Source organism: Centruroides vittatus, unplaced genomic scaffold (genome assembly GCF_030686945.1).
Source record: "Centruroides vittatus isolate TY-2023 unplaced genomic scaffold, ASM3068694v2 contig_93, whole genome shotgun sequence".
NCBI classification, from domain to species: Eukaryota; Metazoa; Arthropoda; class Arachnida; order Scorpiones; family Buthidae; genus Centruroides; species Centruroides vittatus.
This window is the reverse complement of record NW_027122616.1, coordinates 396,676-411,569: the sequence shown is the minus strand read 5'-3', so window position 1 is coordinate 411,569 and position 14,894 is coordinate 396,676. Positions and strand designations below refer to the sequence as shown.

Here is a 14,894-nt window from a genome sequence, read left to right as displayed (position 1 = left end):
CAACAGAGGCACCACTACCCTCTCTGCTTATGCCTCAACCCCGGGCATAAGTGCTGATCTGCAAAACGCGGAATTGATTAAAATATCCCACCAATTGGACCATCTGCGATCCCTGAAAAGTCTTGAAATATACAAGGCTGGACTGCACACAACCTGCATCAATTCTAAAGATGCATGTAACATTTCTCAAGCTTGGAAGTTTTGTTACGAAGGTGATGTTCCCCATAGCTCCATTTAATTTGTTTGTATATGGATTGTAATTTCGTTGTGTTTTGCGCCACACGTATTACGCATGCCAACACGTAACACGAATGCGCAACGGTTCTATTTGAAAATTTGAATACGTTCTGGAACAGTTTTGAATCTTAATAGTTAGAACCTGATGAAGACCGAGTTAACGGTTGAAAACGTTTGTTTTCAAATTTTTATTACTGGTTTTTAAAAGGTTGAATGTGAATTATTCTCTAGCATCAATTGAGAGCATCAGTTTTGCCTTAAAATTGACATCATGCACATTTAATAAAAGCAATCAGTGCTTTGTTTTAAATGATTTTTTGATACTATTCAAATACGTGTAAAGATTTTCGTTCGGAACACAATTCCGAGTGTGACAATCGATAAATTAAGACACACTTTACTCGAGTATTATTCAATATACTTTTGTATAATACTCGAGTAAAATTCCTTCTAGAATTCTAGAACAATTTTAATTTTTCTATTGAATAATAAATTAGTATGTCTCCTACAGTTATTGATTTAAAAGTTGTTAAATTTATTCATAATTAAAAAATAATATTATAGATATATATTAGGCCAAAAAAACATAACTCATATGACTGTGTATTACAAGAAAACATTTCTTTCGAAATTTTTTTTATAAAGCAGAGAGGTGGGAAGCCATGACATTGAACTTGCCAATCGGCCATCTTACTCATTCGACTATGTTAGCCCACAATTCATTTTTACAAACTCTATGTATAATTAACGTTGATATCTTACAAACTCTTGTGCATTAGTCAGGTAAGTGTTCTATAATGTATTGAAAAAATCAAACAAGGCAACAATTAATGGTCACTCGAAAGAACATTTGATATATTTTTGTGCCTTAATTTCAGAGTATTTGAAAAAAAAATTTAATGAATGTTGGGATTAGTAATATAAAGAATCTTTAAACCCAGTGCTGAACAAGATTTGTTTCTGTCAAAACAGACAGGAACAAATCAGAGTGGCTAGAATAAGAAAATTTTCCTGATGTATTTTTAATTTCAGTTTATTTATAAGTAAATTGTAAACTAATTTTTTTGTAAAATAGTTTTTAAAATCTGATTATCGATACTGTATTTCACACAGTAAACAAATAAAACTGAATTATTTTACTGGTATTAGCCTTTTATGTAATGAAAAGGTTGCAAGAATTTAGCATTTCTTTCTATTAATAGATTTGGAATAGACATTCTCAATAAACAAAACTTTTGACATCTTATGTATAGAATGAAACCATTATGGAATTTGGCACATTTATCAAGCAATAGATTTGGATATAGGTTTAAAAAAGATGTAAATGACCATATTTCCTTGATTAAACCCCAGTCTCAAATAAATCACAAGTTGAAAAGCATGGGAAAACAATGTTAAAGTAGTTTAGAGTGGTAGGTAAGGAGTTTAACTAAAATTCTACCTCTTCAAACTGTCTATAATTGGGCAGTACTTTCAACTCCAAGATTCGTGGGAAACTTTTTGAAAAAAACTGTGACTTTTCCTACGCTAAATATTCATAATAGACTTTATAAGTTGAGATCTTGACTCCTATGATGGCATCACAAACATCAGTAGACATGAATAAAACATACTCATCAAATTGGAAAGCATTGAATCAAGTTAGCTATGAAAACAGTAATCATTTTAAGTGTTTACAATAAATACAGTCAATAAATGGTTTTGATAGTTTGGAAAATGTATCATTGATTAAGGTATTTCTTTCAATTTTTACTTGTTTGTCTCCTGTTGCATGGTAATAAACCCCAGTTCAAAACACTCCCAAAATTTCAAATAACTCCCCAAGAATTTAATCAAGGAAATACTTATTAGAAAATATAAAATTATTTTCTTTAAAAAAACTTAAAACATATACAGTAAGACCCTGCTTAACATGGGGGATGCGTTCCTAGACGAAAAAGCGCTAAGCAAAACAGTGTTAAATGAGGTCATTTTAACATAGAGTAAATAGGGAAAGGGGAACATGCGACTAAAAATAAACAAATTTAACTATAATTTTAAGTTATATTATTACGCAAATTAAATATAAAAATATGTTAAATAACACACAAACACATGCACACAGAAATCTAAAGTTCATTTTTTGTGATGAAGATCCTGGCTTTTCTGAAATTCTTGTTTTTTTGCAATAAAGTCATGTAATTTCATTTGTCACTTATTTTTTTCTTTCCTTAAGCAAATGTCAGTAGCAGAAGATCACATCCAAAATGCCTCGTTTTGCTTTTGTACTCCTTTCAAAATCTGGATCATTTGCTACAATTTGATCAAGGATTTCGGTTATCATTACCAAACTTTTACTAAGAAAATCTGTAGAAAAATTCTTTGGGTTCTTTGTTTTCAGAATCACTATTTTCCAGTTCTTGAAGGTCGTTGTTGGTAAGACTCTCACCAGAAACCTGCAGTAACTCCCCAATATCCTGCTCGTCTACATCTCCTACTCTGGCTGTATTTATTAGGCTGACAATTTGGTCAACCTAACGATACAGCGATAGGCTCTTCTTGTTGAGAAGATCCTATCGCTGTATCGTCATCCCAATTCTTGAATACCTTCAGCCATAACTTCTTCCACACTTCATTCGGGCATTTATCGGTGAAGTCGATATTGCCTATGTCAAACATAATGTTATATTTTTTCCCAAAATTGCACAAAACAAACATAGATTTAAGGGAAGTACAGCACTATGACAAATTGCTACCTTTTGCCGATTATTTACGAACACGAACCAATCATATTATGTACGAATCAACGAAATGCCACGATAATTTGAATCAGCATAAATTTTAAGCTTTTTTTAGGCTTCGAGCAGACCGGATTATATTGAATCAGTGTTAAGGGGGGTCTCTTACTGTCTTACTGTATTAATTTACTTTCTTATATATACATAAAATAGACAAACCTCTGGTTTGAGATCTCTATGAACAATCCCTCTTGCATGCATGTAACTAACTGCGGATACTAACTTCTGGAATATAGAAACTGCTTCTTTCTCAGTAAATCTCGATTTTCTTCTTATTTTTTCTAGAAGTTCTCCACCTTTTAGGAGTTCCAATACCATATATGTATGGGTCTGAATATTAAAAATATATGTGAAGTTAAGAGTTGTTTGAAGAAGATTAATAAAAATATCATTAAATGTGAATGTTATAAATATTCTAAAAACCAACCTCGTCTTGAAATACTTCATAGAAATTAACAATATTACGATGTCCTTGACAAAACCTAAGGAGTTGAATTTCCCTAGTGCTATCAATACGACGGCTAATAATTTTGACAGCGTAGGCAGCACCGGTTCGTTTGTGAATACATTTTCTACATATTTAAAATTATAATAATATAATATAAAAGTATTAAAGTATCTAATAAGTAACAGTAATATTTACAAATGGCATTACCTGCATACAGAAAAGCTACCATCTCCTAGAAATCCTTCTTTAATGACAAGATCATAATGTTGGAAAAATGGCGAATTCTAGAATTAAATAAGGAAAAAAAAAATGCACATCTCTGTTAGTAATTTGACAGAATTTAAAAACAAATTTTTATAATATATTTTTATTAAGTATTTACTCTGAATTTCGCTGCCACTAAATGAGATGTATTTGGTTTATTCTCATGGGACGGACCAAAAATATCATCACTAACTGCATTTTCACTAAAAAGTACTGAAGGTGCTACGTAAGAATAACCCTGAAGAAGAAAGCAAAATTTTTATTATACAGATATTTGAAAAAACAAAGATCAACTTAGAAATAAAATACCTTAAATAAAGTATCATCACTCAGTGGAGTTGCAACAGGGGAATTAGTGGGTTCCATCTCCGTGAATTCGGCAGAAAAGTTACTCACGTCAAGTTCCCCCGTAATCTTAGGCACAAATGGTGCAGGAATTTTCTTCTGGGCAAGCTCATCCCAATTAAGACCCTGAAAATATAATCAAATCGTAAAATTTATAAATAAATCATCCTATATTAAACTTCAGAAGGAAGAGAAAATAATTAATTACCTTAAAAAATTTATGCCTTTTAAGTTCAAGTGCATCTCCGACACCTCCACCCAAACGTTTTCTAGGATCTTTAATCAGTAATCGTTGTATGAAGTCCTTGACTTCTGGAGATAAATGTTCGGGAATGGGTGGTTGGGTCCTCAAAATACGCCTAAAGATGGATTTTCTTTAATAATTCCAATAAATTTTTTTAAAAATATGATTAATTTTATATAAAATCAATATATTTCATGTATATTCACTGTTACATGTATTTTACATTCTTATTAAAAGTGATTATAAATACAAAGTAGAAGAGAATTGCACCTGAACAAAATTAACATTGGCACTGCGCCAAGGTCATATTATTATTACTATTTTTTTTCGTTTTAGAATTAACAAACTTGGAATTTTTATTTGTAATTTTAATGCATAAAATTATTTATGAAAGAGTTATAAGACGACTACTTTATCTTAGAATATAACTATGAGATTTTTAATGTAAGAACAATGCAGATGAATGATTCATTTTTTGGTAGAGAAAAATTGAAATTACATAGTTCAATGATACAAGTACATTAGAACCAATAAAAACTTTTTGATTTTCATTTACATTTAATTACTACTATTTATAAATATTTAACAGATTTGTATTCGTATTAATAGTTAACTTAAGAATCAACTGGTTAATTAATTACAAAAATTAGCATTTTAAATTTTAACTTTGACAAAAAATTAAAGATACTTACTTAGAAATTTCAGATTGCGTATTCTTTTCGCCTTCTACTGTAAAAGGTGATGCACCCGTAAGCAGTTCGTACGTCAAGACACCAACGCTCCACCAGTCGACAGACTAATAATTAAATTATTATACGTTAAATAATTTAAATTCACAGAATTGTTAAAGAATTAATTGATCAATCTCTTAATATCTCAAGCCATTTTCAAATTCTTGTTTGGAGAAAAAGTGATGCAATTACACTTCTAACAAAGAAAGGATCTAAAGTGTTATCGTGAAAAACAGTGTGATACATTGCTCAAACATATTTGACAAATACTAACCAATGCCAAAATTTGAGCTTATAAACCAAATTATGTTTAATTGGGACATATATGTGAATCATGCCAGTTTGTGTAGTTACAGATAAACACAAGAAAAACTCTTCACATTTTTGTGTTACATGACGAGTTTGAAGTATGGAGCCAAACAAAAACAAACAAAAAATGTGCTATTTCAACACAATCTACTGTAGAACATTCCTCAATGACACTCGAGTTAAAACAGACAAAAAAGGTTAAAATTATATGTTAACACATCATACTTTCACAATAACTATCATCTAATTGACAATTACTGCACATTAATTTACATGCCATATTTAACATTAACCATTGTTTGATTGGCACACAAACAAACTTCTACTGGCATCTTCTGTTGTTCATAGAACCTGAAATTTTCAGCACAAACACCTCCAATCATCCCTAATCTATCTAACAGACAAACTTGCATACTGAAACCCACAACAACCATGGAGTCTTCCCTCGTAAGAGACTGAAAACATCAATCAGTTAATTTTTGTTAGACTTTTTAACATTAAAAGTATTCGATCAATTACATCATCACATATATTTGCATGTAGAAAAAGATTTTTTCCTCGTTGCAAAATCTATATTTAGAACAAATATATTTTAAATTGATTAATGAGATGCCGCTACAATACTAGATATTCCAATCTGACTAAATGGATTTGTTCGTCGACGTTACTTCAAAATGATAAACTAGTGGGAACAAACGACAATTTACCATCGATCTTTGGTGAATGTTTGCAATTTATACAGATAATTTTCTATTGAGTTAGAGAATGCCATTTCTTGCCACAGATTTCAATAAAACAACTTTGTGATATAATGTGAATAAATATATTACGATATTTACTCGTATTCATTTGCAAAATCTCAACCGACTTTACGATATTTATTTGTTAAATTAAGATTAAATCAGATTAAAAGAAGATAAATATTACAAGGCTATAGTGTGTATCTTCTTTTAAACAAACCAAAAATAATACTTACAAAATCATGTCCGACATTGCCACCTTTAACTACTTCAGGAGCCATATATTCTATCGTTCCACAAAAAGAGTAAGTTCGTTGGTCCTGAAATAGGAAATTGTATCAAAATTTAAGTAAAACACTGCATTATAACTTTATCGCGAGACTAAATGCTTACAATTTTAAAAACATTATAATTAAACATCCCAAAACTTTCTACAATACAATTTGATGTTGACTGAAACAATTAATAAAGTTCAAAAATATATTTGCATCATTTAGAAACCTGGTATATTTTTATGTTGAAATTAGTTTTTAACAGAATGTAGATAAACCATCCATTCATCCATTTTGTATCTTATATAAAAGACAATTTGCTAAAACTGCTTACTAAGACCATTCATAAAATGAAAATGAATATATAATCATTCAATTCCTAACCCGATTATTTAAATAAAGCCAAATAAACTACCACATTATCGGGCTATTTTAAGGATAATTTTAATAAATATTTGTAAATTTATTTGATTAGAGATAGGTGGTTAAGTTTCCATCTCTTGATAAATTTAATAATTACAAATAAATTAATACTTAATTTTTACTTAGAAAGTTCTGGAAGAAAAAAATAGGTCTGAGCATAGACTCGAACCTGCAACTCCTGCAAACTGTGCAGATGTGTTGTCGGTTATACTACCTGGACCCCATGCGACCTTCACGAGTTGTGGGTTGCTCAATGTTGTAACGTGGTGCAAGTGTTTGCTAGCACCACATTACAACATTGAGCGAGAAATACAAATCAAGTGTTTACATTTACTTAATTTTTCAGTGATTTTTCTCTCATTTTACTTTAACTTTACGTTAACTAGAAACCCTTCTGAAAAGTGAATTTTGTTTATAATTCATTTTCAATGACTAATAAGTAATTGGAAACAAAGTATCTTAAACCAAAATGCTTTGTTTTATACTTTCAAAAAGAAGAGAATTCCATTTGAGGTATAATATATATATATATATTTTGATCCAAAGGAGGAAAAAATTTATGTATCTTATTCCAATAAAATTAATTTTATAGAAGTAAGGAGTTGCACGACATACGAATAACGATTTATAAATTTTACGAGCGGACTCATTTTAAATTATTGTGGCATTAAAATTTGTGTTAACACTTCTGTTATTATTACACACATGTATATGCAAATAAAGTTGACCCTTATATATATATAATTATACTTATAATCAGTTAAGTGAACTAAATTTAGTAATAACCTTCAGATATTGAGATAAAAAGGGCTTTAAAATAGATCTTTAAACAACAGATAATATGCTATTATCGCTAATAGTTATAATTTAAAATATTTGATAGTGTTTAGAAAGATATTTTTACTTGATAAATTTCGGTTTAAAAAATTTGACCCCTATAGTTTAAAATTAGAAAAATGAATTATTTACCGTTTCATGAGGTAGAAATTCTTTACTAAGTCCAAAATCTGTTAGAACAACATGACCGCTGGAATCTAATAAAATATTCTCCAATTTTATGTCTCTATATATGATGCCAAGCTAGAAAATATTGAATTTATTTTTTAGTTTTAAATTCGAAGACAATTATACGTTCGTACAGTTATAATTTTAACATATTTGTCAATGAATTAAGTAAGAATCATATAAACTTCATCTCTTAAAAATTATCATACAAATATATACATTAATAAACATATTTTATGCGCCGAATGTTTTATAAATAGACTACAATCAATGACTTTTTTATTTGTAAGCTGATATTTCATTGATAAAACAAATACAAAGAACAATATTTTTTTATATTAGAAATCATAAATCCAAGTCATGCAATTAAATGACATAATTAAAGTATATATATATATTTATTTATTTATATTCCTTAATAAAAGCCAAATTAACATATTAAAAATACTGTAATTATAATTTTTAAACTTTTTAATATTAACCAGTTTCTTATTGAAATTTTATAGCTTAATTAAAACAGTTACATCAAAATAATGAGTGAGGCTGAAACTGGTTATGGTTTATACAACACATAATGTTTAATATATTACATTTCAAAGCTGTTCTTTCAGAATGCCACTGAGGTGGTTCAACCAGAAGATTTAAAAGCATTCTGTTCTATTAAAAGTATTGATTCCTATATCTATAAACATCTCAGAACTGTTTTTAATAATAAGCAAAGCAATTGCCGTAACGAATTGGGCTACTTTATCGCTATTATTAATAATTAATTTTTATGTTATTTGGTAAGTTAGAGGTAGGTGTTAGGTGCCACCTCTAAATTATTTAGTAAATATTAAATTTAATAAGAGATGGGGCCTAAAGCCTACCTCTAGTGCCATATAACTTAGAAATTAATTATTAATAGTAGCAGCAAAGTGGCCCGATTCGTTACGGCGATCGTTTCGCCGATTGCTATATCTTAGTCTAATTCATTTTGTTTAAATTATTTATGTAGAGTCATTATTATTTTCTTTTTAATACCCGATATATAATCTAATCATTTAATATTTTGTGATTTGGAAACGTAATTACTTTAAACAATGTGCATATGTAGAAGTAGAATTAAAAAATAATTATTTTGATTTAAGATGAACTGATAAATGCAAACGCTGTAGACAAAAAATGGATAGTTTTATACATATCACATGATTTTTATCGCTTCATCTATCATTACATTTTATTCAATGAGGATTATTTAGTACGTTGGCAAGAAAAATTATTATCTGCATCGAAATATTATCTATACTGCAGTCGTATTCTTTTTAAATTATAAACTTCAATACTAGTAGAGATGGTTTGTCATTATTGTGTATCTGTTACTTGAAACTTTAGAAAATCTTAGCTCATTAAAGCCTTTACCTTCTTGTTTAAGTAATGTTTTATTACGTTCTAAATGTTTATTATAAGCAAAATCTTTGTTTAGTTTTGAAACTTTACGAATTTCTATTTTTAAAAACTTGACATAATATACAGTATACTTTATTGAAATATATAAAAATATACCTTATGTAAATGTTCCAAGGCTAAAATGATTTCGCCAATGTATATTCTAACTTCACTTTCCATAAAATGTTCTCGGTTATATAGATGAGTGAACAATTCTCCTCCACAAATGTAATCTGAAAAATTTTTTAAATTTATTAATAGAACTTAACGATATTTAGTTAAGTGCTAAATTATGGACTTGAAAGTAAATCATTTTGACTAGCTATTTAATTATATAAATGTAGATTCAACTCAGAAAATTACATTTAAGACGAATTTCTATTTTACCCAATGAGCGAATCATAGACTCATTTGGGAGATATCTTTAGAATATCAAATTCAAATGCGTCGCGCTAACCTTGTGTAGCTTTGCAGATAATATTTAGAACGTAACACTAATGTTTTCAACCCATTTCTAGGGTCTTCTTCGGGTGTTCTGTAAGTTTTTCTGGAGCAATATGAGTTAGATTCTGATTTTTAAATGTTCCAGTCTCTAATGCTTCTATCTTCAAAATTTATTTTGCAAAGCTACACAAGGTTAGTGCAACGTATTTGTATTTATTATCGCTTTATTTGTTGGATGGATTTGAATATCAAATTATAATTACCAGTGTCTTCTAGTATATATCTTCTAGATAACTATCGGTAGCTATTATTTACATCCCCGCTAAAAAATGTAGTGTTTCCTCTCATATTTACTTTAATGTAGATTATATGTGCACGTCCTAGAACAGTGGTTGCCAAAACAGATGCTATCATCCCCTAGGTGGTGACAAGTAAACCTAGAGGGATGCTGGAGTCAGTGCCCTAACCAAATGATCCCTTTAATCCATTAAACAGGTAAGAAGAAAAATTGTATTTAATGGTTTCCAGATATGGAGGAAAATGTACAGTAAGCACACAAAGTGAGGTTTGTAGAAAAGTTTTTCTAAGAATATTTCCAAGCCTTTCTCACACAAGGAAAAACAAGTTAGGAGCATTGGGTATAAGTTTATGAAACCAAGGGAGCAGAGGCTCAAAAAAGTTTGGGAATCACTGTCCTAGAATATTTTGTTTTGTAGTCGACAATGACATTTCAGGTACAACAGACAATTGGAATTATCAGAACAACACTTTCCTCTATTAATCCATTGTATCAAAATTTGACGGCTGCATGCTTATATCTTATTTAATATGCCGTGAATGAGTTTTAGGTACATTTTACAACCATATTCAATATAGATTTACTAGTCAGGAAACTAGACATTTATGTAAGAACATAAGTATATTTCATTTATATATAATGCATATTCATACTAAGTTTCATTTAGGTCATGCATGATAATACTACAAATCTCTATCATCACAACATATCAACTTAGTTAAACAACCAAATCAATTGGGACAGATCCTTATCAGTTTTTATAATCATTAATTCCATATTATTTGCCTAAAGCTGACACTTCAGTAAATTTATAGTAATTTAGAATAGAGTTAATAGTGTTCTAAATATAAGATATTTATATATAGTAAATTTATAATGTGTTAGTCTTTAACGTAAAGATGACTGATAAAATTTTCTACAATCGAAATAATGTTTTTGATCAAATTTGGACTAGTGTATCTGTTAACAAGAAGACTTTCTTTAATTACTATAATTCATTTTATATAACTGTACGATGATTTAACAGTTTAGTCTAGTTATATAATAATACATATGTAACTGCATTCAATATTTGTATACATCTTATTATTCATTTACATGGCTTCGATCTTCCATAACTTAAAGAAGCTGCGAATGTTTCGTAATTTATGCAATGTACCGTCCTCTAAGCTAGTACCATTACGCCGACACGTCTTTCTCGATCTATCGACAAATCTAACGTAAATACATTAATGTAAAATTGGCCACAAATTGATTAACCACAAATAGTTTTTGTTAGAAATTTCATAAAAGATGAAACATTATAGAATATTTTCAAGTTCTCCGATATAAAGCCTTATTACCGTCCGAGCACGTAAAAACATCTACACTAAATTATTGATAAATTATCTTCGATTAACTAGTTTTTGGACCACCATGTAAATGTAAAGGTTCCAAGATTGTATCTACAAATAAAAAAAAAAGTAATGTGCTCAAATCCATTGAATAATAAGTTAACATACTTCCATTCCTAAACTGTATTGATATTATTCAAACGGCTTTCAAATTATACATATAAAGTTTAGATAACGAAGCACTAAATAGCTATTTTATTGTTAGAACTATAACTGATCAAGACGATTTGTAATGATGTTTGGAGCAATCATCATCATCTCAGTTTTGTACCGTGTTTTAAATATAATAAATTATGACTCATAAAATTTAGAAAATTACAAATATATGTTGAAATATTCATTATTGTTTTGTACACAATTTGCTTTCATCACCGCATATTTTAACGCGCGTTACTTTATCATACTAAAAACTCGTCATTTCAGATTTTAAACGTATCTGAGACCCGACGAGTTAATTTAGACGGCGTACAAATTAAAGCGGTACAGTAGTTTAATTTGCCTTCTTTCCGGTAACTGTTTTTACATATACAATCGAAACGGTTACAAGGAAATTATGTAAAAATAAAAATTTATAATAGATGCTGATGCAAAAGAAATGAAGGCATTTTAAACAAAAATGAGGTCAGGAATACAGATTTAATTTGAAATATGTAAACATATGAAATAAGCCGAGCCGTCGTATGTAGGTCATTAGTTCAGTGAGAAATTGCAGAGAAACTACTGCTACTAAGTATAAAGGGAAACTAATTTTTATAAAGTGATTTCTGATGTATGGGAACTTCTAAATATAACGTTTGAACTGAAAATAAACTATAATTGTTCTTAATATTTAAAAAAATGGAGCTACAAGCAAAATGTAATGTATATAAACATGTTCCATATAAAAAAATCTTTTGATCGGTTGCAAGATATGTTCTTTGTTTTCAATTAAATTTAAACAAGTGTACTAGTTTTACTGTAACTATTAAGAAAACTTTAAAATATTCTATATATATATATAAATAATATATATTATATGAATGAACATAACTTATTACTGCTCAAAAATAAAATTATACTGAAGTTATGCCGATAAATACAACAGTTTTTGTAATTTACTTTAGAAGCTACTTATCTGCGTGTTAAAAAAATCCGATTGTTATGCTTCTAAAATTAATTTGTCGGATCTTTTATCGAGACACAATTTTAACTATTTGACAAAACTAATTCGAGAGAAGAAAACCTGCCTTATTACAGACAATTTTCCTAATACTTTTGGACTTCTTAAGCCTGTCATTAGAAGACGAGTCCATCTTAAAAATATCCTCGTAAATACAAAGAAACTTGTCGACCGTTTCCTACTTTATTGGAGACGTTTAGAATGCCTTCCTTAATTTCTAAAAACAAGGTTTAAGCAAACTTGAACATTTGAAAAAGTTAAATTTGATAATAAAGAACTTTCGTGTTGTTATAAAACTCCGATAAAAAGTTTTTTCTTGTGCTTTCTGTATCGTCAATGCTACAAAAGTTTAAATAATACTCGTCGGTATTCTGTAAGAAAAACAACCCACTTCGACGATTTTCGTCGTCTCAAAAACATACAATAAAAATATCACCCGAATAGCCATTCTTGTATTATTTGCATTACTTTTCTGTCTAAAATATGCCAAATTTTTTTTGTTAGAAGCATTGTATTTACATTGATGCAGATTTTGTAGGCAGTAGATCCATAATTACTTAAATAAATTTAAAATTACTCTAATTATTAGCATATTCATTCTGATCTATGGCTAAAGCTAAGAGTAAATAAGTCTAAGTAAATTATTACTCATTTTGTATATAATGAGCAGCATTATTATTACTTCAATATGAAAATTAAGAAAGAGATTACAGATTAATAATTTAGATAAACTAACATTGTTGACAATTTATAGCTCATATACATATGATTAAACCAAGTACAATAATTTGGCTTTTGGTTTATTTTAATTAATTGATTTAAGTTTAGTACCAGGAATGGGCTATAATAACTATAAAAATTTAATTTCTTACAACTACAAAGCATTTGCAAAGAGAAAAATACTAATTTAAAGAACATTGTTTATTATTTAAAGTTTTTAATTCATAAACATTGTTTTAAATCTGTTTAATTTGTTCTTCTCCAAATATAAGCATCCAAACCTGATAGTAATATATTAAAGCCAAACGAATGCCAAATTACATTGAGCTATATCATTTATAATCAAAGAGTGATATTTCTTAGAGTGATGTGATTATTAATGTATTCGGTGCCGAAGATACCTCGGAGCATCTTATACTGCCTCGCCTAATACGACGAGGACATTTATGCGTGCCCTCAAAGTTTAATTATAAGGGAGAAAGTTTATTATTATCTTACTGTACCCTTCAAAGAATATATTTCATCCAGTTGATTTGCATTAGTATTCTGTACATTAGTTTTTTTATAGGCGCAAATCAAGCGCTACGTCCTATTTTTCGAGGAAAAATTTGACACTTCTAACATATATATTATGAAAAATAAAAAAACTAAGGCACATTGGTAGGGAAATTGATCTTATACTGGTAGCAGACATGTTAATAGTTTTTGTTGTGTTTTGTTTATTGTATTATACTCTTACAACAATCATTAAACAAACTTAATACAGTGAATTATGTTTTTAATAACATATTTGGTTTATGGTTAACTTGAAAAATTGCTTTAATTAAACTGTTGCTAGTCGTTAATCCTGAAAATGTATGCAATGTATAACATTTTATTTTATTAAAAAATAAATAATTATTGTTTAAAATAAGATTAAAACTTGATATTTACATAAGATTCCTACATTTCTTTTTATTAAAAAGGTGCTAAATATTTCAGAATATGACTAAAGTGAAATATTCATTATTTTGTAATCACAAGTGATTAAAAAACTTACACAAGGCATTAGAAAAAAACAGGTGGTTTCTCAATATTTATGGCTGGATACTACCAGCTTAAGACATGATATGCAGGTGTTTTTTTCTATTTCTAAATTAACATTTGTTGATGGATAATAATTTATTTTCAGGATTAATAGTGTTGACATGTTTAAGCTTTATTTCATCACGATAAAGTTGTTAGCAGTCAAATAAATAATGTTATCTCCGATTTGGGTTATTCTATTTGAAATTTCTACACTTTATTAAGAAATAAATCTCCCTTTAGGATAAAAGAATGATTTTAAGTACATATACTCAAGAAATATAAAATATACTTACCAAGAATAAGGTGCAATTGTGCATCAGTTTGAAAGGCATAATGCAGAGTAACTAGAAAAGGTGACTGTCTTATTGTTTCCAAAACTTGTCTCTCCGTTTTTGTGTGTTCTAACGTCTTTTGCTTTTGCACAATAGACGCCTTCTTCAACACCTTCATTGCATACAATTTTCGATGATCGTGCCCTCCAAGTTTACGAACCAAAAAGACTTTGCCATAAGCTAAAAACAAATTTTTTAAAATAATTTAGATTTTATAATTGGATATTAGACATTAGATTTAAAAAAAAACAAGTAA

General features: G+C 28.7%; 1 protein-coding gene across 1 annotated transcript in view; it reads right to left on the bottom strand.

Moving 5' to 3' along the window:
• The window catches only part of LOC136984818 (ribosomal protein S6 kinase alpha-5-like), a 137,908-nt gene that overhangs the window by 18,801 nt on the left and 104,213 nt on the right, over positions 1–14,894 (bottom strand). The window contains exons 3-13 of the mRNA XM_067281961.1: positions 14,600–14,818; positions 9,341–9,456; positions 7,760–7,870; positions 6,332–6,415; positions 5,008–5,111; positions 4,280–4,430; positions 4,036–4,197; positions 3,845–3,964; positions 3,670–3,746; positions 3,442–3,586; positions 3,174–3,344 (exon numbers count right to left, since the gene is read on the bottom strand). Coding sequence (XP_067138062.1) covers positions 3,174–3,344; positions 3,442–3,586; positions 3,670–3,746; positions 3,845–3,964; positions 4,036–4,197; positions 4,280–4,430; positions 5,008–5,111; positions 6,332–6,415; positions 7,760–7,870; positions 9,341–9,456; positions 14,600–14,818 — 1,460 coding nt within the window. The remainder of the gene's footprint in view (positions 1–3,173; positions 3,345–3,441; positions 3,587–3,669; positions 3,747–3,844; positions 3,965–4,035; positions 4,198–4,279; positions 4,431–5,007; positions 5,112–6,331; positions 6,416–7,759; positions 7,871–9,340; positions 9,457–14,599; positions 14,819–14,894) is intronic.